Source organism: Pholcus phalangioides, unplaced genomic scaffold, assembly GCF_987345545.1.
Source record: "Pholcus phalangioides strain wild (caught in Gottingen) unplaced genomic scaffold, Ppha-v1.0 ptg000017l_1, whole genome shotgun sequence".
Lineage (NCBI taxonomy): Eukaryota > Metazoa > Arthropoda > Arachnida > Araneae > Pholcidae > Pholcus > Pholcus phalangioides.
Window position 1 is genome coordinate 41423592 of NW_028301610.1, and position 21391 is coordinate 41444982.

The window sequence follows — 21391 nt, forward strand, 5'->3', positions numbered from 1 at the left end:
CGAGATTTAAGTGAGTTTGAACGTGGTGTTATAGTCGGCGCACGAGAGATGGGACATAGCATCTCCGAGGTAGCGATGAAATTTGGATTTTCCCGTACGACCATTTCACGAGTGTACCGTGAATATCGGGAATCCGGTAAAAAATTAAATCTACGACATCGCTGCGGCCGGAAAAAGATCATGCAAGCACGGGACCAACGACGACTGACGAGAATCATTAAACGTGACAGACGTGCAACCCTTCCGCATATTGCTGCAGATTTCAATGCTGGGCCATCAACAAGTGTCAGCGTACTAACTATTCAACGAAACATCATCGATATGGGCTTTCGGAGCCGAAGGCCCACTCATGTACCCTTCATGACTGCACGACACAAAGCTTTACGCCTCGCCTGGGCCCGACAACACCGGCATTGGACTGTTGAGGACTGGAAACACGTTGCCTGGTCTGACGAGTCTCGGTTCCAATTGCTTCGAGCTGATGGACGTGTACGGGTATGGAGACAACCTCATGAATCCATGGACCCTACATGTCAACAGGGGACTGTTCAAGCTGGTGGAGGCTCTGTGATGGTATGGGGCGTGTGCAGTTGGCGTGATATGGGACCCCTGATACGTCTAGATACGACTCTGACAGGTACGTAAGCATCCTGTCTGATCACCTGCACCCATTCATGTCCATTGTGCATTCGGACGGACTTGGACAATTTCAGCAGGACAATGCGACACCCCACATGTCCAGAATTGCTACAAAGTGGCTCCAGCAACACTCTTCTGACTTTAGACACTTCCGCTGGCCACCAAAATCCCCAGACATGAACATTATTGAACATATCTGGGATGCCTTGCAACGTGCTGTTCAGAAGAGATCTCCACCCCCTCTTACTCCTACGGATTTATGGACAGCCCTGCAGGATTCATGGTGTCAATTACCTCCAGCACTACTTCAGACATTAGTCGAGTCCATGCCACGTCGTGTTGTGGCACTTCTGTGAGCTCGCGGGGGGGGGGGGCCCTACATGATATTAGGCAGGTGCACCAGTTTTTTTGGCTCTTCAGTGTAGTTACTGGAATAAAATAACAGATTCTGTAGAAGTATGAGATCTCATTTCCCAGCTATGATTTCTGTGAATGCATATTTCGTTTCTTGATCTCTCATTGATATTTTATACTATAAAATTTTTATTTTTCATTTCCTGCAGCTATTTATAACACGTAAACAAATACAAGAATAGATAAAGAAATTAAGACTATCCACTAAAAAAGCAACTCAGTATGATAAACTATCATGTGCTATCTTAAGTACAGTAGAAACTTGATTATCCGTGCACAGATTAACAGTGCTATGAAATTTTCAATTTAATGTTTAGCTCTATCTGTGTTAATGTTGTTGTTTTTTCATTGGTTATGTAAGATTTTGTGATGGTTGTGGTGAAAACAAATATTCCCATTTCGCAGAACTGTATTCCTTCATTCTTTTACCCCCTTCCCCCATTCTCAGAGCTGAACTCCCATGTCAACGCATTGCAACAGCAGCCCCCATGTATACGCATAAGAACTGGACATTGTCATGGGGCGATCAGCACTGATTTACAGCCAATTACATAAAATGCTGGGAAGTTAATCAAAATGTATTTTTTTTTTTGCAACTGAAAGATAAGGCACAAGAATGGTGTAACCTCAGATGTGGTCATGTGACATTATGGCTCCAGAGCTGTTCCTTGTTTGCATCATTCTCTTGGTACATTTTATAACTGTGCAAAATGGTTGACAGGAAAAGGGTAATCATGCTTTTTGGTTATACGTAATCACCTTCCCCAACATTAGCCCAGATAATTGAGGTTCTACTGTATTTCTGCCATCAATGAAACCCAGTATATTAGTAGTGTGACTATACAAACAAATTTATACGAATACAACGCCACAACAGGCAAATTGCCCAACGAGGTGGCTGACTTAAGAACATCATGGATCCCTGAGCCATTTTTTGGAGGCCCTACCTACTACTGCTACACCCCCCCCCCAACGAATCGGTACATGCGGGAATGTGCGTGTACGTGTAGTGAAACAATTTCCTGGAGGTGGGTGGGTTTGAAATCATGTACCCTAAACTCTTCCCATCTCTAACTCTGTATCTTATAAACCCACCACTACACCACTCTATCCTTGAATAAGTGTAATTTTTTATTTGATATTTTCACGCGGATAATATGAATATATATACTGTGGATAGTGTCACTTTAAAGAGTTAAAATACATAAATACTTCTTTTTTTCCAATTTTGTTATTTCAAATAATTTTTTTAGTCCCGGCAGTTTAACAGTGTTTTTGATTATCCATGTTCACCTTTTCCACCGTTGGCCTGGATAATCAAGTTTCTACTGCAATTGAATTTCTTTGGATGAATCTTGCCATTTTTTCAGTAAATCATTTTTTTTCCTTAGTTTGCTCATTGATTTCAAAACCAATTCAATTTTTATATTGCTGGGTGCTTCCCTTGGAAACTTTAAGGAAATATCTTAAAGGAAATCCCTCTCCTAAAGGGTACTGGGGAAGGGGGATAAGGCAATACTTCCAGGCTTCTAACTAGGCTGAGGAAACCGGAGCCCTGAGCCAAATGCATCCTCTTTAACTCACCTACTTTCTGAGCAAACCCTTTCAAGGAGGGTCCGTAGAAAAATCTGCTCTCGGGACCCCGAGAAGACACGCTACTGCGATGAACACTTCTCAAATATGAAAACTGCTGTTCAGAGTGGAGACAACAGATTACCGTCTTGTGAACTAAAACTTTTATCAAACTTAATTTTGAACTCAAATCATCACCAGTTTCCTTTGAATCAACTTGTATTTTCCCATGATGACATTTAATCAGAACATTTGAAGAGTGTGAATTCATCTGTAGCAAAAAATCAGAATCAAAATGCATATAAAAACATGAGAATTTGATTACAAACTAACTTAACCAATACAATGATGAGGGTACATGTAGTAGAATTATGCACCTGTTTAGGGTGGGATCATCATAATTTTCTAAGAGATTGCTTCCCCCCTCCCCACCTCTATTCATTGACTTATTATTATTCAAGTGAAACCTCTTTAGCAAGACATAGCAGTGAAATTTTGTGAGGGAAACTTTCCAGATGGTCATCACAAAAAAAAGATATGCTGTTTTCCCCTCATAACCGGCTTCATAGAATAACTGGTGTATGATAAAGTACTGAGAAGCAGTTGGGTTGGTGGTGGTGATGTTAATAGAAGCTCAGCTCATGTAAGATAAAGAAAAGAAAGGGGGTTTGGGGGAAGAAGGAGGGTTAAGCGAATTCAGTTTCACAATTTTTTGTGAAAATGCACATTCCTCAAATTAAAAAATTCTCACAGGATAAATGCTGAATTGGTAGCCATTATCAAGTTATAAGCAAATAAGAATTGTTCAGTTGATCAGCAGTATTAGTGTAGCATCTGCCATTTTCACAGACTGGTCACGATTTCATACTCAAAGTCCAACATTATTGCCAGCCTTAAAAAAATGCATTTAACCATACAATGCATCTGCTGCTGTACTCTAATTTACTTGGGTCCCAGGAAAAAGGTTATTGGCAAAATCTGGGTCCCTTTCGAAAAAAATGATTTTCCCCCCTATCATTTGCTCTCTGAATTTTTTCCCAGCATAGTCCAGGTCTTTGATCACCTGCTTATATTTCTTTGTTGAGACAGAAACAGGTCCATCTTAAGGGCATAATGGGCCCCTGGGCCAAATGATTTTTGTAACAAGCTACTCGCTAACTTGTTACATTAATTTGTAGTTAAATTTTAATGAAGCCTTTTAGAATATAATTTTATGGGAGAAAGCACATACGGAAATACCTCTTCTTTGATTGGCATTTACTACTTATCGCAAGTCCAAGGGAGGAGCGGTCAACTGATTCTGTGTGAAAAGAGGAGGAGATTGGGTTGACCTATTGTAGGACTTTGCCTAGTTTTGGTTTGGACAGGGATAGAAAGACGGCCGCGTTTTTTTTTTCCCCGAACCTGCTAGTTTCTCTGCAGGTTCTTTTCTAAGGGGGGAGGAATGTAACAAGCTACTCGCTAACTTGTTACATTAATTTGTAGTTAAATTTTAATGAAGCCTTTTAGAATATAATTTTATTTACGACACCAGACAATCTGGGAACTGGGTTGGACTTTTATTCAGATATCGTGTATAGAAATAGGTGAGGCACCTATATGCACAGGTGTTACCTCCAACGCCTTTTGCAGATTCTCAGAATTGACCCTGCCCTTTGGGCAGTGGTACCTTGAGAAGGAGTGGCAGATGGATTTATCATTGGTATGTAGACATCGGGGCAGCAGCGAGATTCCAGTAAGGGATTCTAGTCTGGGACCCAAAGGGGAGGGGGTGTGACGTTTAGGAGACGGAACCAATGAGAGGGAAACAGGAGGAAATTGTACGAGAGAAGGTGGTTGAGAGAGACAGAACGAACTAGGTCTTGATGAGAGGTGGTTGTCCGGGGGTTTGGAGGAAAGTGGAAGGAGCGGAAGATGACGAAAGTCTGGGGTAAGTCTTGACCTATTGCTTTCTCCATTCCTCTCTCGCTCAAGGAGTAGTAGCATAAAACATATGTACTGATTTATAAGAATGTAATTTAAATACATCCTCATATATACATTATTTGTTATAGCTGTAAATAAATAATAATTTACTCCGACCTGAGGACAAGGGTTGAATAATTGAGTGGTATTAATTGGTATCTCGAGTATCAGCCCCAGACGCTGAGAGTAGATCTGGGACATTTTTCTGAGGCCCTACCTGGCCAATTTTCAAAAATTTTAACTGGTTCTTGTTTTTGTGAGGCCCCTTTTCTCTTGAGGCCCCGGGCAGTGCGCAGGTGGGCCTATGCATTAAGAGGGCACTGGACAGAGCTGCGGGTCATGTTCTAGGTAGGAGGAGGAGGTATCTGTGTGAATAAAATAAATCATTCATTTCTAAAAAAATTTTATATCCAAAGGTTCATTAAAAAAAATTAATTTATACCAGCTTATAACTAGGTTCTTTTAATACTTTCATTGTCTACTAGTAAAACAGGCTTGCAAAGAAGCCTATTAACACTGAGAATTTAACATATGGAATGTAACACATGTACTAAATCTAAAAGATATATGCAGTCGATCCCACTTATAGTGTTACCATTTAGAATGTTTTAGTATGACTTATTTTTGTGGTGCCAACCATAGGCGTGTGCAGAATTTTCTTGAGGGGGTTTTCAGATTTTTTTTCCTTCTGAGGGGGGGTTTTTACTTTTTTCCCTGCAAAATAACACTATAATCTTGCTCGGGGGGGGGGGGTTAGAACCCCCCTGCGTATGTACGCCAATGGTGCCAACTCTAAGCAATTATCATTAAGATTTAAAGAATTTTCTTGTTACAATGTTTTTTTATGATTTTTTTTTTTTTTTGAAAAACGCTATAAGCAGGATCCACTGTAATTACACACACAAGTCAAGCACGCACATTTATATATTCACTAATAAATCCATCTATAAATTCCCATCTGATTGATTTTCCATTTTGTTATAAAAACCTTAGCTATTTCAACAATATCTTATGATTAAATTTAAAGCAAATGAGAGTCTAATGCTTACGCTATCTTCTGATTCCCCTATTCATATAAATCCTTGTGAAACGATTTCCTGGTAGAATGATTTTCTTTTCCCTACCTGATGGTCCACCACTCTGATCTGTCACCATTTAACTGCAACATATTTTCACACCTGAATATGAAAGCTATGTCAGATTTGTACTGGTGAAACTTAACAATGTGCTTGTGTGTGTGTGCCCAGCATTTGGCATCATTTATGTTCAGTAGATGGTGCCATCTAGATACTTTCCAGGGCCGCAACTAGATACTTTCTCAAACGGGGAAGCACACACATTTTGGCACCCTTGTGTAATGTAGAAGAAACAGTTATAAAGAGTGAATTTGGCACCTCCCTCTAGTCCAGATCATAGGGCACCGTACCTGCCTGCTCCCCTCCCTCCCAGTTGCGGTCCTATATCTATCCTCCAAATTGGTGAAAAATATGTAGGTTTGTAATTTAATGTATTCATATTTGTGTTGTAGGTATGTATGACCATCATGGCAACCAGAGCTTTTTTTCAAAGGAATAAATAGCCAACTCAAAATTGAGAAATGTTAGAAAATCGTATTTTCAGCCGCCACCAAAGGCTAGATCTGGGAGGGGCCTGCCTCCAAGAAAATCAAAAAAATTAAAAATATTTTTGTAGAAAATTAAAATATTGAGGAAAAATACATTCTGATACTATCTGTTAATTTAAATCTATTTTTAAGAGTTAGTGACCCACAACTTATGTAGAAGAAATCCTTGTGCCCCTCCAAAAGCTGATTCTGCATACACACCCGTGATTTTCAGCAACACAAAATGGTGACTACCACATAACAGGTAGATGACAAAACTGGATATTCAAGGTAGAGCTTGAAACTCTACCAATAATCTGGATACTGCTTATAGATAGAGTTTTTACAGATTCGGTTTTTTGTCTCAATGATCTCGGAAAATTTTTCACAATTTGAATGGGCATTCCTATCCTTTATGATTTTTCCAAAAAATGTGCATTTGCAATCTTGTAGAAGCAAGATGAATTTAAGCTGTATAGACGCTGTTTTTGATTGCCGGTAGATAGCTGCAAAAGTACCATAATTTTCATTTCAATGAGTGATGAGCGTTTTCAAGAAATTAGTGTCTTATGATGACTGGTGGACAACACCTCCATTCTGTCCAGAGCCCATGGTAACAACATCATTGCAATTGAAGTAGGGGTTTATGTAAGTGCAAGCTTCATTCTTGCCAGACATCGTAGAAGACTTATTCCTTGGAAATACTTGCCACCCCTGCAAGCAAAGCATAAAAATATAAAACTTTGAACCATATTGGCCTAATAACCTGAAAGCTATAAATTGTTCATTGAATCAAGAGAATCAAATAGAGGGACAGCATAATATACAATAACATTTTTTACGATAGTCAAGAATTAATTTTATAGATAAGAACAGGGTCATAACGTTAGCTGGCTACTATTTTGAGTGGTGTCATTTTAGAAGCCAGATAGGGATATGATATAATTTAAGGAGAGCTGTTGATTTTTTAACCCAAATCATTAGTTCAACTAATATGTAATTTACATTTTTTTTTATATTTTACTTAACCCTTTAATAAACAAGCATTTAAATCCAGAGAAAAATATTTTTGAGGAGTTATATTAGACAAGGTGTCGTTTACCTTGATTTCCAGAAGGCATTCGATTGGGTCCAACATGGTAAACTCTTGAAGCATTTACACGAGATTGGAATTGGGGGCAACTTGCTGAATTGGATAGAATCGTGGTTAAGAGATAGGTCGCAACGAGTTATGGTGAACGGGGAATTCTCTGGTTGGACAGGCGGCACAAGTGGAGTTCCTCAAGGAAGTGTCCTTTGCCCCATACTTTTTCAACTTTTTATCGATAAACTCGATCAGGGTATCGATGGGATTACTAGCAAATTCGCAGATGATGTGAAGCTAATGGGGGTAATCGGGAATCAAAGCGATAGGGAGTCGCTCCAGACCAGTCTAAACAGGATTGCAGCATGGGCAAATGAATGGAGCATGTCGTTTAGCGTTGATAAGTGCATGGTCGCTCATTTTGGTTCGAAACAACCCATGGTTCTCTTACGAGGTGAATGGTGTCACTATCCCGGATGCAACTAGGGTCACCGATTTGGGAATTCTCATTGATGAGCGACTTAAGTTTTCTGAACATTGTTCAGCGGTGGTCAAAAAAGCGAATAGAATGCTTGGTCTCATCTTCAAAAAAGTCTCTTCGCGTTCTCCTAAAGTCATTCTTCCGCTTTTTCGAGGCTTAGTTCGTCCTGGACTGGAGTATGCTGTAAGGTTTTGGAGACCATACCTACAGAGGGACATAGAATTGGTTGAAGGGGTGCAGAGAAGAGCTACGCGTGTCCTTATTGGTACACAGGGCTTGAGTTATGAAGAGAGACTTCATTTTTTGAATATGTTTACATTGGATGAACGCAGATGCAGAGGAGATATGATCGAAGTGTTCAAAATTTTCAATGGGATGGATAGGATGGACCATGAACTTTTAGTACACCGCCAATCGACTGCTCTTACAAGGGGACACCAGTATCGATTGGTGAGGGACAATGCAAGGTTATGGTGTCGCAGGGAATTTTTCTCTAATAGGGTTGTTAATAAATGGAATAGCTTACCCGCGGAGGTAATAAATTGTAACACAATTGACACGTTTAAAAAGAAATACGATAAACATGTTGGGGTAAATCGAGAGGCTATCCATACTTAGAATAAGACAACCATAATATTCTTTATGGGCATTGTATAATATTTTATCATGTGTATATATTGTTTATAATTTTTGTTAATTGCATTTTTAATTGGGTTGCTGTATTTTTTAAATATATGACATCCATATTTGTTATGGGCATCTTTTTCTCAGCCACCTCGTTGGGCATTTTGCCTGCTGTGGCTTTGTATTTGTATTTGTATAAATGGGGCATCCTAAATACCATTACGTGTCAAATATATATATATATATATTGTTCATGTCCATACTTGCCAACTACTATGAATGTCCATTATTTCTACGGATTTCTACCATAAAATATAGAATTACGGTGAATCACCAAAAACTATGGAAGTCTGTTTTTTTTTTCAAAAGTATTTGTTTTTGATTGAAGATTTCTGTGAATTCTATTTACCTATCAAATACAAAATAATGGCAATTTAAGAGAGTATCTCCAAAGAATGAATATCAAACTGAATTTGAAATGAAGTGAAGCAACCTTGTTGATAGTCGTTGTAAAGGTTTGCTTTGTTTGGCTGTCTGCACATCCATAAGTTGAATCTCCAGGTGGGCCCATATACATAGGCAGAGATAGACTTGGAAGTCTAGGGGTATGGTCATTATTGCTTTGGGTGGCACGATGATGTTGATGTCAATTCATATATACACATATACATTAGATCAATTAACTCCACCTTTGTTGCTGGTTGGGACAGTGCTCCCCCATGACCCCCTCCTCGTATCTCCGCCCATTCCCGTATACCAAAAATATTTAATTGCTGAATTGAAAAAAAAATGCATGAGAAGAAGTTTAATAATTTATGAAGTTTCTTCGTAACATATTTCATGGATAAATTTCTACAAAGATGGATGTCAATAATGGCAAAGCAGCAATAGCATCCTGTTCCAAAAAATGAAAGAACTTTCATTGATTTCATGAGGAATATTCATGGCAACAGGCCCAAACTTAAAAAAAAGGCACCTTTAAATGTTTGTCAGAGCTGAGTAAATGCCCAATGTGGTCAACTTGAAGAAAATAAGATAATCAATTTGAATTTTTACAATAGACATGAGAGAAAAAATCAGGAGGGGCTACCGAAGGCAAACATTTCCACTACGAAAAGGCTTGGTCCGAAGATTGGCATGTATGTGTTAAACAAAAATATGGGGTGTTGCCCCACAGGCAATGTATATTTATGATCTATATGGACTAGAATAGTCTAAAACTATAATTTATTGTTTACCAACCTACTTCCTATCATTGTTGAAGAATGCAGAGCAATATTTATCCTCCACACATGGTATTCCAATCCAAAATGCAAGGATTAGCAATCATCCTTGCTTGGCTTGTCATCAAGTAGGAGATGTATTCTTTAGAGAAATTCTGCTGGTGACTATAGAAATTTCATAAACAACTTACAAGCCAAAATATAAAATTTAGGAGTTGTTTAGAAGCATCATTACTGAAACTATCTCAAAATATAAAATTCCTTTATTTGAGAATTATAAGAAACTCATGTTGCTTGAGAGCAACATGATAGAATAAAGGGTTAAAAACCTAGAGGAATTTTCATGTCTATTTGTTGCGAAGAAAAATATTAGACTATCATGGTCCAGAGTTTTTCAAACTATTACAATGTTTTGGGTTATTGTGCCATGCTTGTTTTGGTGTCATACATTTCAACCACAACTACTGCTGCAATCTTCAGTTGCTGGTGACGGTGGGCAAGGAGGGGTATGATCTCCTTGGAAGACTGCAGATTATTTGGTACTTCAGCAGGAGATGTGTAGGAATTTATATCATTGGTGTGACATGGGACGAGTAATGTATTTTTGTGTTCATGTGACACAGTAGTTCCTGATTAGTTGGGCGAGGTTCAGAGGCTTTTAATGTGCACAAGCAATTTGAATTTAAAGGTGTTAGAAAAGAGGATATCAGTGCCTTGGAACTGAATGTTGTGGTCTTTGTTTTGCTTGTTTTCTTGTTCTCTTGTTTAAAAAAGATAGTTCGTTTAATTCTTCTATAAAAATAATTTTATACCTTCATATTTCTTTTAGGTAACACTGATATTGTGGAAGGCAACCTCAAGCTGATATTAGGGCTTATCTGGTCTTTGATTTTGAGGTATCAGATAGGAAGGACAAATTTCCCTCCTAAGAAGTTTATGCTGTCATGGTTACAAGCTACATTACCTGATCTTAATATAAGCAACTTCACTTCAGATTGGAACAATGGCATAGCACTGAGGTAAGCTGAAAATGTGCTTATTGTTTGCATTAGAAATTAGCTGCATTTTTTTTTCGTTTGATAGTGTGTTTATAACAATTCTATGTTATTCTATAATGTCAGAAAACATGGAGTTGCAGCATCAGTTTATTTACTGATTTCTATTTGGTAATGTCTTTTTTTTTCCAAAAAAATAAGCTACTGGGTATATAAATCACACCTAAAACTGTAGAATTTTTTTTATAGTAATGCTGCAGCATTTATGTACCATACATAATTTCTATTCAAGAACTGTAACATTAACATTTAAAGTATATAGTGAAACAATGAAGTATATTGTAAATTACATAATGTTACATATTCAAATACATTTCCAGTTTCATTTAAGAATTTTATCATTATTAAGTCTTATTAATATATCATAAATATATAATATATCATTAATTTTTTTTAAATAATAACGTGATCCACACGTATTCCCAAGGGATCAGCATGATCCGTCCAGGGAATTTGTTAGTGTTAGTAAACATCCATGCCCGAACCGGGATTCGAACCCAGACCTGCACAGGGAGAAGCTAGCTCCCTAACCACTCGACTGCCAGGCGGCATAATATATCAGAAATATCAAGTCAGAGAGACTTGATATTTCTGTCATGCTCTAGGCGTGGTATTTAAAAAATTATAATTTTTTTAGTCATATCCACTTCTTATAAAGTCAGAAAAAGCAGTGAAAATATTTACCATGTAAAACTTTCATTGTATTTGTACCAGGATAATTCCGCCAACAATTTACATTTTGCTATATCTGTATATTTTGCAGAGTTGCCAACTGCAAATTAACGAACTGTTAGTACTTTCTACGGATGGCCACACTTAACTGTGGAGTTACTGAAGATACTCTCAATACTATGGAAATTGTTTTTTCTTCAAATTTTATAATATCTTTCTTTTTTTTTGAAAAAATTTCGGGTCTTTGGGTTTTTTGCTGTATTTTATTTATTTTCTTCTTTTTTTTGAAATCATGTTGATCTTTACCATAATGATAAATTCATATATGCATGTGAGAGAGTTCGAGAGAAGACAAACTCTGTCTTGAAAAGGATCGGTGATCAAATTTAGCCTTCCGGGCATGTGCATAGGAGATAGTCTCTCTCCTTTCCTCCACATATCTTCTACATACGTGTGCTTGTTAGAAGGTTAGCGTTAGAGAAATGACAAGCTTGTGATCCAGGCTGACATCAGTGCATGATGACAATAACGGGAATAAAAAGTGTCTAATATCAGACGTTGAAAAATCTGAAAAGTATAAGGAATATATGTGAAATCCATCCTCTCCTCTGGAAGGGCCCGTGGTTGGTCCGCAAGTCTGGTAAAGGTGGCATTGGACCCGCCGTGCTACTCAATGTCCAAAGGCACAAAAATTGTTTTCGGTATCAAAATCACCTCATGCTGTAGGCTAACAACAGCGTTTTGATGGGGAGGGGGAATGGACCAGATTTATTTGCACTAATAGTACCAGATCAATCCCCCAGATCTTGTTAACTTTTGAGAGAATGTTTGATCGCAGGTGGCCTGATATGAAGGAAACAGAGAGCTCTAAGGTCGCTAGATGTCCACATATACTATACATCGGAGACTCACAAGGGTGTATGCAGGGTAAGATTGCATTGAATCTTCATTACCCCTCCTCCCATGGCAATGCTCAACATTCATCATTACTGAGAGGCTTCATGCCGATGTTGACATTATATATTTTTCATTCATGATACTTAATTTTTATTAACATTAGAATTTTTTTTAACAAATATAAACTAAAATATAATACATATAATACAACACCATAAAAAAGATATAATAAAACATTAATTGCAATTTTATGTAAACTGTATATACAAAAATATGTTTTGTATGCCTTGTTTTTCCAATGTTCCATTTGCTATGTAAGCAATATTCGATAATTCTCTATGGACTTTGCAATTCAATTTATTTTCCAAATTGTGGACAATGAGCTTCATGAAATGCAGAATACCAATTATCTTCAGTACGTACTTCATTATGTTATATTATTTCATTCAATTATGTTATTTCAAATAACTGTATATCTTCAATTTTTGAAGTAATACATAACACGGGATAGCAAGAATCCCTGTTAGTCAAATAGGATTTTAAGAAAAAGTATGACACAAAGAGGGTTTCGCACCGACTTGAAAATGTCCCTAGAGATTTATGATAGTTTTGCAAAAGCAAAATTTAGCTAATGTCTGAAGAGTTGATATACAGGAGAAAAAAAAAGGGTATTATCAATTAAGGTACACACAGAGGTAAGTGGAACCACTTTTTCCATTAGTGCAAATTTAACCTAGCACCTACGATGAAGAAGTCAATGAGACTTCTTGAAAATATGGCAGCAGGTTTTTTGAATCATGCTTTTTAGGGCCTAATGTTTTAAACTTATTTTCTTCAGCGTTCCTTTTTCAAGATTAATTTCATTTTCAATTGGCAAAGGGTTCCACTTGCCTTGATGAGAGGGGATAAGTGGAACCTATGGCTTATTGTGCTTTAAAATCATTCGCAAAATGATGATCATAAATAATTCCAAATAAAATAAGTGTAAACAGAGGGGGAAAATGCATTTGAACCATAAAAAACCTAAACATTCTGCTATTATTCTGGTATACAAAGCTGATTAACAACAGTATTATGCAGAAAACTCACGACATTAATTAACAACTTGGGTGTGTGGAAAACTCATAATATTATTCCGCCTTAACTTTTTTTTAAGGCAATTTATTTTTGAGGTTGACAAGAACCCAGTCAGTGTTTGAAATCATTGGTAGTCTGCTGGTTTGAGACCACTGACTAATTAATAGAACCACCGAAAAAAAATGTGTAGTCATCCGCGGGATCAGCAGTGGAAAATCCCCCAGCAATTCATTGATCGCTGAAGAATCTCCAATGGGAGAATCACCAATCCTTAGCCCTTTTATGCTATCTCAGTCATTATAATGTTGAATGCAAAAAATATTTAGAAAACCTGTCTGCCTAAATTAAAAAATTTATGATTTATGAGTGAAATTCATTTTGGTATGCTACATCTATACAAACAACATTTGTACTAAGTGGTGCCTCAGTCCTTCAGCATCCATTTGATGAATCAATATTTTTTCGGAATTTGCTAGCCATTCCTGTGTCCTGAGCAAGAATTTGAATTTAGGCCCCTTCTGGCCCATTTATGCCCCCTTCCAATTGGGCCCTCTGTGGGTGCACCTGTTGCACCTGCCTAGTTATGACCTTGTTTGCACATGCTATATTTATTTAAAAAATAATTTTTTTAATTAGTTGTATACATAAAAGGGGATCGTAAAATAACTGATCTGATATACGAGTCCCTAGCAGCCATAAAAATAGACTAATGTGAATGATGTTAGTGTTTTAGCGTATGCACTCTTGAATGAGTAAAGCAAGAAAAAGACTGGGCTCTCATAGTTACAGTTGCAGCAACCAAATTTTGAAAAATTCAAATAGCAACACTTATCGATTGTTCTGGAAGTTCCCCTTCAAGGGGTTAGCACATCAACCCCTTGATGATGTTTCCTTTCTTTGTCTGCATCCTGTGTCAGTATTGATGGTGCTACAAGTACTATTTCAATGTCATTCATATAATGAATAGGAGGCATACACAGAATCCACCCTTTGAGGGGGGCCATGCCAGGTTTGCAGGAGGGCATTGAATCTCTTCCAGAGAAATTTTTAGTCACTAGCCTTCTGAAAGCATTTTAAATTGAAAATTTTTTAAATATAACATATAAAAGTATTTTCCTTCCGATTTTTTTATTTTTTGAATTTCCAGCCCAGTATAATCGAGGAGACAGTGACACAAAAACTTATCGTTATTATTTTTTTTAATATATGCACAGTGAAACCTCCCAACAATGGCTACTAATGAGAATGAGAAAATGTGGCCATTATTGAGAAGTTGCCATTGTTAAGGGCTTCAATAGTACTAAAAAGGATTAACAATTTTTATTGCATGTAAAATTATAAAAATCCATGCTGTGATTAATTTAAGGAAGCTTTTTTTGTAGCACATAACATTTACATTTCATTCAAAATATGTGAATTTTCAATGAAGATCTTTCATTTGTTATTGAAAACTTTTTCTATTGTTCATTTCACTCAAATGACAATTTATGAGTGATAGGAAATGCAACTGGTTTTGGCAAAAAATGTGAATTTCATACAGAAAAATGTATAATACTGTACTGTATCCTTGTATCCGGGGATATGCATTTGTTAGGGGATCAGATTTGTCTTCCAATATTTTTTGTTATTATGTGGGACAACATTTTCACTGGTGCTTACTCAAGCACCCTTGGCTGAACAGCATGGAAACTTCAGTCTATGACATAGCCAATCGCTATATTTTAGTCCTAATTTCTGCTTTGCTCTTTTCTGGAATATGTCTAGCGCACCCATTAGTTTGAAACTACAAGATTCAAGGAGAAAAAATCCTTCAGAGCAAATCTTGAGGTCTATTTTTTCATGAGATATGCATAATTTTTCTTTCATTCTCATGTCCAAAAGTGGTCATTATTCGGAAATCCTTGTTTGGAGGTTGACCATAATGTTACTCCAATCGGATGCTTTCTGCGTGTGTATTCCAAAAAAATTTGGTTGTTGTTCAGAGGTGACCATTATAGAAGGTTTCACTGTATATAATCAAAGCATAAACAGTCTGAAGAAAGTGCAATACAAGTTCAACTTTTCTTGTAGGTGAATAAAAGGGAAAATTTTCCATTGTAAAGTGATAGCACCAGCAGCAGTGAATAGTACTTAATGTAACTTTTTTCAGCACACTTCACAAACTCTATTGATAAGCTGTCTGCAAGTTTTCTGTAGTTTTCCAACTTTAAGCCACATATGTGTGCTGGTCTCCTATCCTATTTGAGAAAGGCTCTCCTCAGATAACAGGCAGACCTTCAACGTGATACTTGCATAACATGAAAAATTCAAGCATTTAATATCTTTACTTCAAAATATGAAAGACAGATAGCACAAATAGCAGCACTGACAAGAACATAAAGCAAACACAACTCAGACAACATAAGTATGTTAGGATCAAGCGCATACACAACATGTTCGGGCATGTACCAATTCATTAGAAATTCCTCAAAGGAAAGTGTACAGGGGGGGGGGGGGAAACTGTTGTACATTGAGCATAGTAAACCTTGAAACACTTGAAAAAGTTTCAGCAATATTTAATTCCAGTTAATATTTTTGGAATGCAAGGGATTAGAAGTACATAACCTTACTACTGAGTGTTGTTTCAGCTCTTTGTCTGTGACCTTGACAGAGATTGATACAAGGACAGTTGAAACCTGATGTAAGGCCACTATTTGTCTCATAGATTTCTGGCACTATAACAAGTTTAACATTATATTGAAACACAAATTACAGTGTGTAATCTTTATATATGGAAAATTTGTTCTCTTAAAAATTATGATGTTAAATCAGGATGGGGGGTGCTACAATTGGGTTTGACTCTAGGCACATTTTAGTTACAAAATTGTGTGTGTTCTTGGTTTTTTTTTTTTTTTTAATTTCTTCTCAACATTCCAAGTTTAGTGAACTACAGTTAGTAAATATAATCTTGCTGTCACTTAATGAACCATACTAATTGGCCAATCATATCAAGCACTGTGAATAAAGTTATTAATATTTATGACAAATGGTAGAACATCGTGTATCTTGAAACAAAAAAGGTAGTGTAACTTGCAACAGTATAAAACATGAAATTTTCCGAGTTTACCTTCAAATACTCAACCTAAACCAATTTTTGACTCTTTTTCTTCTGTTTTTTAAATATAATTTACATTTTAAATTTTAGTTCTATACTTCTCTTCTACAAAAACTTCAACTACCCTATTTCTTCACTTCCATCTACATTCAATTATCTTTTATTCAAATTAAATTGTTGGAAAAATAAATAAATTTTACAGTGTAAGTGCATTGAACAAAAACGTTTACAAAGTGAATTTTCTTTGAAGGACAGGTAAGAAAATATTTTATTACCCACCAGCACCAGCTATACCAAATGTTGACATCACCAGATGTTGTATCTCTAATGCAATCACCTAAAATCAAAAAAACTGACAGAACTAAAGATTCAAAAGTGTTTAATTTTCTTTTCTGCTAGTATGTAATCATGGATATCATTTATTAGATAAATATTTTCCTTGTTCCTACCTTCACTATTGGTGCTTTATTGTATATATATATATATATACAAATATATATATATTAATAATAATATTTAATAATATATGTCATTATTTATATATTTTTCATTTAAAAATATATAATTTAGATATATTAAAAATACTTATTACATATTTTTTCCAGTAATATTTGTAGTTTTTTTCATTGTAATTTCACCCTGTTTCTACATGTTTCATGTTAGAAGACCCATGTTGTACCTTGGAACATTTTTGCCTTTTCTAAAAATTCATATTTTATGATTACAGTAAGAAAGCAATGTAATTTACATGTTTGATACTGTATGCAGATGCTAAAAATTAATTTAATGAAATGTTAATTGACCAAGAAAAAACAGTTAAAAAAGTAATGTTCCAAGGTATAACAGTCTCTCCTACATGTACGGTTAAGTAGTAAGCCATCTGCAAGATTTTTCAACTCATGTGGATCCATTTTCACCCATTCTGAAATAAGGGGCCCCCATTAAAGCTGTGATGTTTTTTCTTGATGCTTCTCTTTTTCCATAAGGACTTCTAAATTGCAAATAGCTACTTTTTTATTACACATATTAACTTCCTTATCTTTCTACAATTTATTCTCCATTATCGTAATTCATCATCAAACTCCACAATCTATTCTTTTCTATAACTTGGTAGTGGCTTTATTTTACCCATAGCTAATGTATTTTTCAAAAGCAGGTCAACAAATAAACAACAAGTGTCAGGACCAGAATAAGATGCTTGGTCAGTTGGGGCAAGCACACATTTTGGTGCCCCTTGTAACATTGAAGAAGAGGTTAAAGTGTGAAATTTGTGCCTCTCCTTTGGTCCGGCATCCGAGCCACCTGCTTCCCGTAGTTGCGACCTTGATAAAAATATCCACATAAGTAAACCCGAAATTTGATGAAAACAACAAAACAACAGCTAGACGCATTTTGGAACTGTGTTAACTGCCTCAGTAAAGAGAAAAGAAAAAATGGCAGTAAAAAAAGAAAAAATGGCAAAAAAAAACCCCTAGTATAGCAGGGGTTACTTGCTGTTCAGGATACAGAGTCAAAATGACCGGCCACATGAGAAAGAGGAGAAAGGAAAATGTCAGAGCCAGTCACAGAAATGAACGTAATAGTGATGATGATGATGAAGTGAAATGATTAATTTTGACTCTGCATCCTGAACAATGAGTAACCCTACTATATAAGGGTTTTTTACCCATTTTGTCTTACATTAATTTGTATATAATTTCCAATCATGAGTATGAAAGCAGGCTCTGGTTTCTTAATCACTGACCTTCACACATACTTCTAATACAGGTGTGCAGCTATTATTTTAATAAATGCTTTTAACTCAAATGGGTCAGCTTTGTTCTCTTACTATTTACAAGTGATAGCATCATTATGTAACAGAGAATGATGAAACTTTCATTTAAAGTTTACTGTTTTCAAAGAACTAATTAACCCAATATAGGGCACAGGACATATATATAAACTGAAGAGCCAAAAAAACTGGTACAGGCATGCATATGCAAATAAAGAGATATGGAACCACTCAGAGTACGGCGCTGCAGTCGGCAACGCCTATGTAACACAACAAGTGTCTGGCATAGTTGTTAGATCGGTTACTGCTGCTACAATAGCAGGTTATCGAGATTTAAGTGAGTTTGAACGTGGTGTTATAGTCGGCGCACGAGAGATGGGACATAGTATCTCCGAGGTAGCGATGAAATTTGGATTTTCATGTACGACCATTTCACGAGTGTAGCGTGAATATCGGGAATCCGGTAAAAAATTAAATCTACGACATCGCTGCAGCCGGAAAAAGATCATGCAAGAACGGGACCAACGGCGACTGACGAGAATCATTAAACGTGACAAACGTGCAACCCTTCCGCAAATTGCTGCAGATTTCAATGCTGGGCCATCAACAAGTGTCAGCGTGCAAACCATTCAACGAAACATCATCGATATGGGCTTTCGGAGCCGAAGGCCCACTCGTGTACCCTTCATGACTGCACGACACAAAGCTTTACGCCTCGCCTGGGCCCGACAACACTGGCATTGGACTGTTGAGGACTGGAAACACGTTGCCTGGTCTGACGAGTCTCGGTTCCAATTGCTTCGAGCTGATGGACGTGTACGGGTATGGAGACAACCTCATGAATCCATGGACCCTACATGTCAACAGGGGACTGTTCAAGCTGGTGGAGGCTCTGTGATGGTATGGGGCGTGTGCAGTTGGCGTGATATGGGACCCCTGATATGTCTAGATACGACTCTGACAGGTACGTAAGCATCCTGTCTGATCACCTGCACCCATTCATGTCCATTGTGCATTCGGACGGACTTGGACAATTTCAGCAGGACAATGCGACACCCCACATGTCCAGAATTGCTACAAAGTGGCTCCAGGAACACTCTTCTGACTTTAGACACTTCCGCTGGCCACCGAAATCCCCAGACATGAACATTATTGAACATATCTGGGATGCCCTGCAACGTGCTGTTCAGAGGAGATCTCCACCCCCTCTTATTCCTGGATTTATGGACATCCCTGCAGGATTCATGGTGTCAATTACCTCCAGCACTACTTCAGACATTAGTCGAGTCCATGCCATGTCGTGTTGTGGCACTTCTGTGAGCTCGCGGGGGCCCTACACGATATTAGGCAGGTGCACCAGTTTTTTTGTCCCTTCAGTGTATATACCCTACTTATAAAATAAATTTTCAATTCTTCTAAAATTAATGTGAGGACATTTTTAGCTATTTTTTACTTTAATGTCTTTTACGGTTATATCTTTTTCATTAGAATATAGTAATAACCATCTAATTTGTTGTTTAACTAATTAATTAAGTAATTAATAACTAACTTTTTTCCAGTTATCTAGCTTGAAATAACAATTACCATTAATCATAATTATGATATTTCAGTTACTATTATCATCTCTAATCAATTGTATAATTATATGTATTAATTAATTATTTTTTATTAATTCAATAATTGTTTGTTTTGTTTTCAAAAGTGGCATCAAAGCAGTTGCAACTCAGATTTTAAGATTTCTCATACTGTGCAAAGGTTAAGAGAAAAATATACTAAGCAAAAAAAAATCTGTATAAATAGATCTTATTTTTAGAATTAATAAACAAATTTCACATCATTTTACAGTGCTTTATTGGAATATTGCAAAGGCGGTTTGGTGCCAAATTGGAAGTCACTTAATACAAAGCAAGGGTAAGTGAATCATTATGCTTATATGGACTTGTAGCTTGTCTTTTTTAATGGGAATTTATAATATTCAATGACAGACATCACCACTCATACTGACTGGACTACATCTCACTCCGTAAAACTCACTTATAAAATTGCTGGCTTACAATGGTCATCTAGATCAGTGGTGTGCAAACTGTGAGTCGGGCCCTAGTTCATTGACTCTCCTAGGTCAATGAACTAGGGTGGGTTCATGAGAAATTCATTTTCATTTAAAAATATGTCAAAACTAAAGAATGCCTTTATTCAGCTAAGTTAATTACCATGTATCAAGCAATGTAATTTTATCGATTTCTACTTGTACAATAATCAATATATTGGCTCCGTCGTGCCAGAATCATGGACGAATGCACAATGTCCTTGCAAAAAAAGAACATGGAAATGACGTTTTAATGTTTACTCTACCCCAGGGCAGTCTTAAGAGCATCACGAGCCTTTGGGTCAAGTGATTTTTCTGATTTTTCTACCTGACGAATTCTCAAAAATTTGAACTGTTTTTCATTTTTGTGAGGCCCTCTTTTCTTGAGGCCCCCAGGCCATGCGTTAAGACAGCACTGCTCTACCCATGTTACTCTATAGAAGTTATTTTCCTAAAATGTTTTGTAACTCGTGGTTTAATAGGGAGGATACACATTTGCATTTCAGGCACAACTTAGACAGCAAAACAAGATATCCAAACGCTGATAAAAAAAGAGGAAAATTTGTACATTAGTACTTCTGGCATGAGACAGACGATATCAAGTTAGTACTTTTACAGGGTGACTTAAAGAGAATCACCCAATTACAAAATTACATATATCTTGAAAATTAAAAACACAGAATAGTATGATAAGTAATATGTGAATATACGGGGGAAAATGTGTCTGCGTTTTATGAAAAATTTTTGTTAATGGTCGATTTCAAGTGTAGAATCATTTCAAAATCAGATGATTTTTCTTAATCACCCTGTATACGAAAATCAAGGAATACACCTCACTTCACTTCCATCTCGTATAAGGGACGGTAAGTACATCAAAAAACAAAGTGAATATTCATATGATATTAAAAAATTGAATATCTCTATATAGTCAATATCGCCTAATTAAAATTGAAACAAGGGTTCCAAAAAGGGCTTTCAGGACAGCACATGTATTGGCAAAAAATTGGAATGTCCATGAAAACTGGGACATATGGTCAGCCTATGTAAGGGTCGCCTATAAATTTTTTGGTCAAAAGGGGGGGTCGCACTTCAAAAATTTTGCGCACTACTGGTCTAGATGCTAAGCAGCAATAT

The 21391-nt window shown here is 36.7% G+C and overlaps 1 protein-coding gene across 1 annotated transcript in view; it reads left to right on the plus strand.

The window, feature by feature from the left end:
* The window catches only part of jbug (filamin-type immunoglobulin domains fbug), a 302454-nt gene that overhangs the window by 46115 nt on the left and 234948 nt on the right, over positions 1 to 21391 (plus strand). Inside the window, exons 2-3 of the mRNA XM_089246657.1 lie at positions 10435 to 10624; positions 20017 to 20082. Coding sequence (XP_089102783.1) covers positions 10435 to 10624; positions 20017 to 20082 — 256 coding nt within the window. The remainder of the gene's footprint in view (positions 1 to 10434; positions 10625 to 20016; positions 20083 to 21391) is intronic.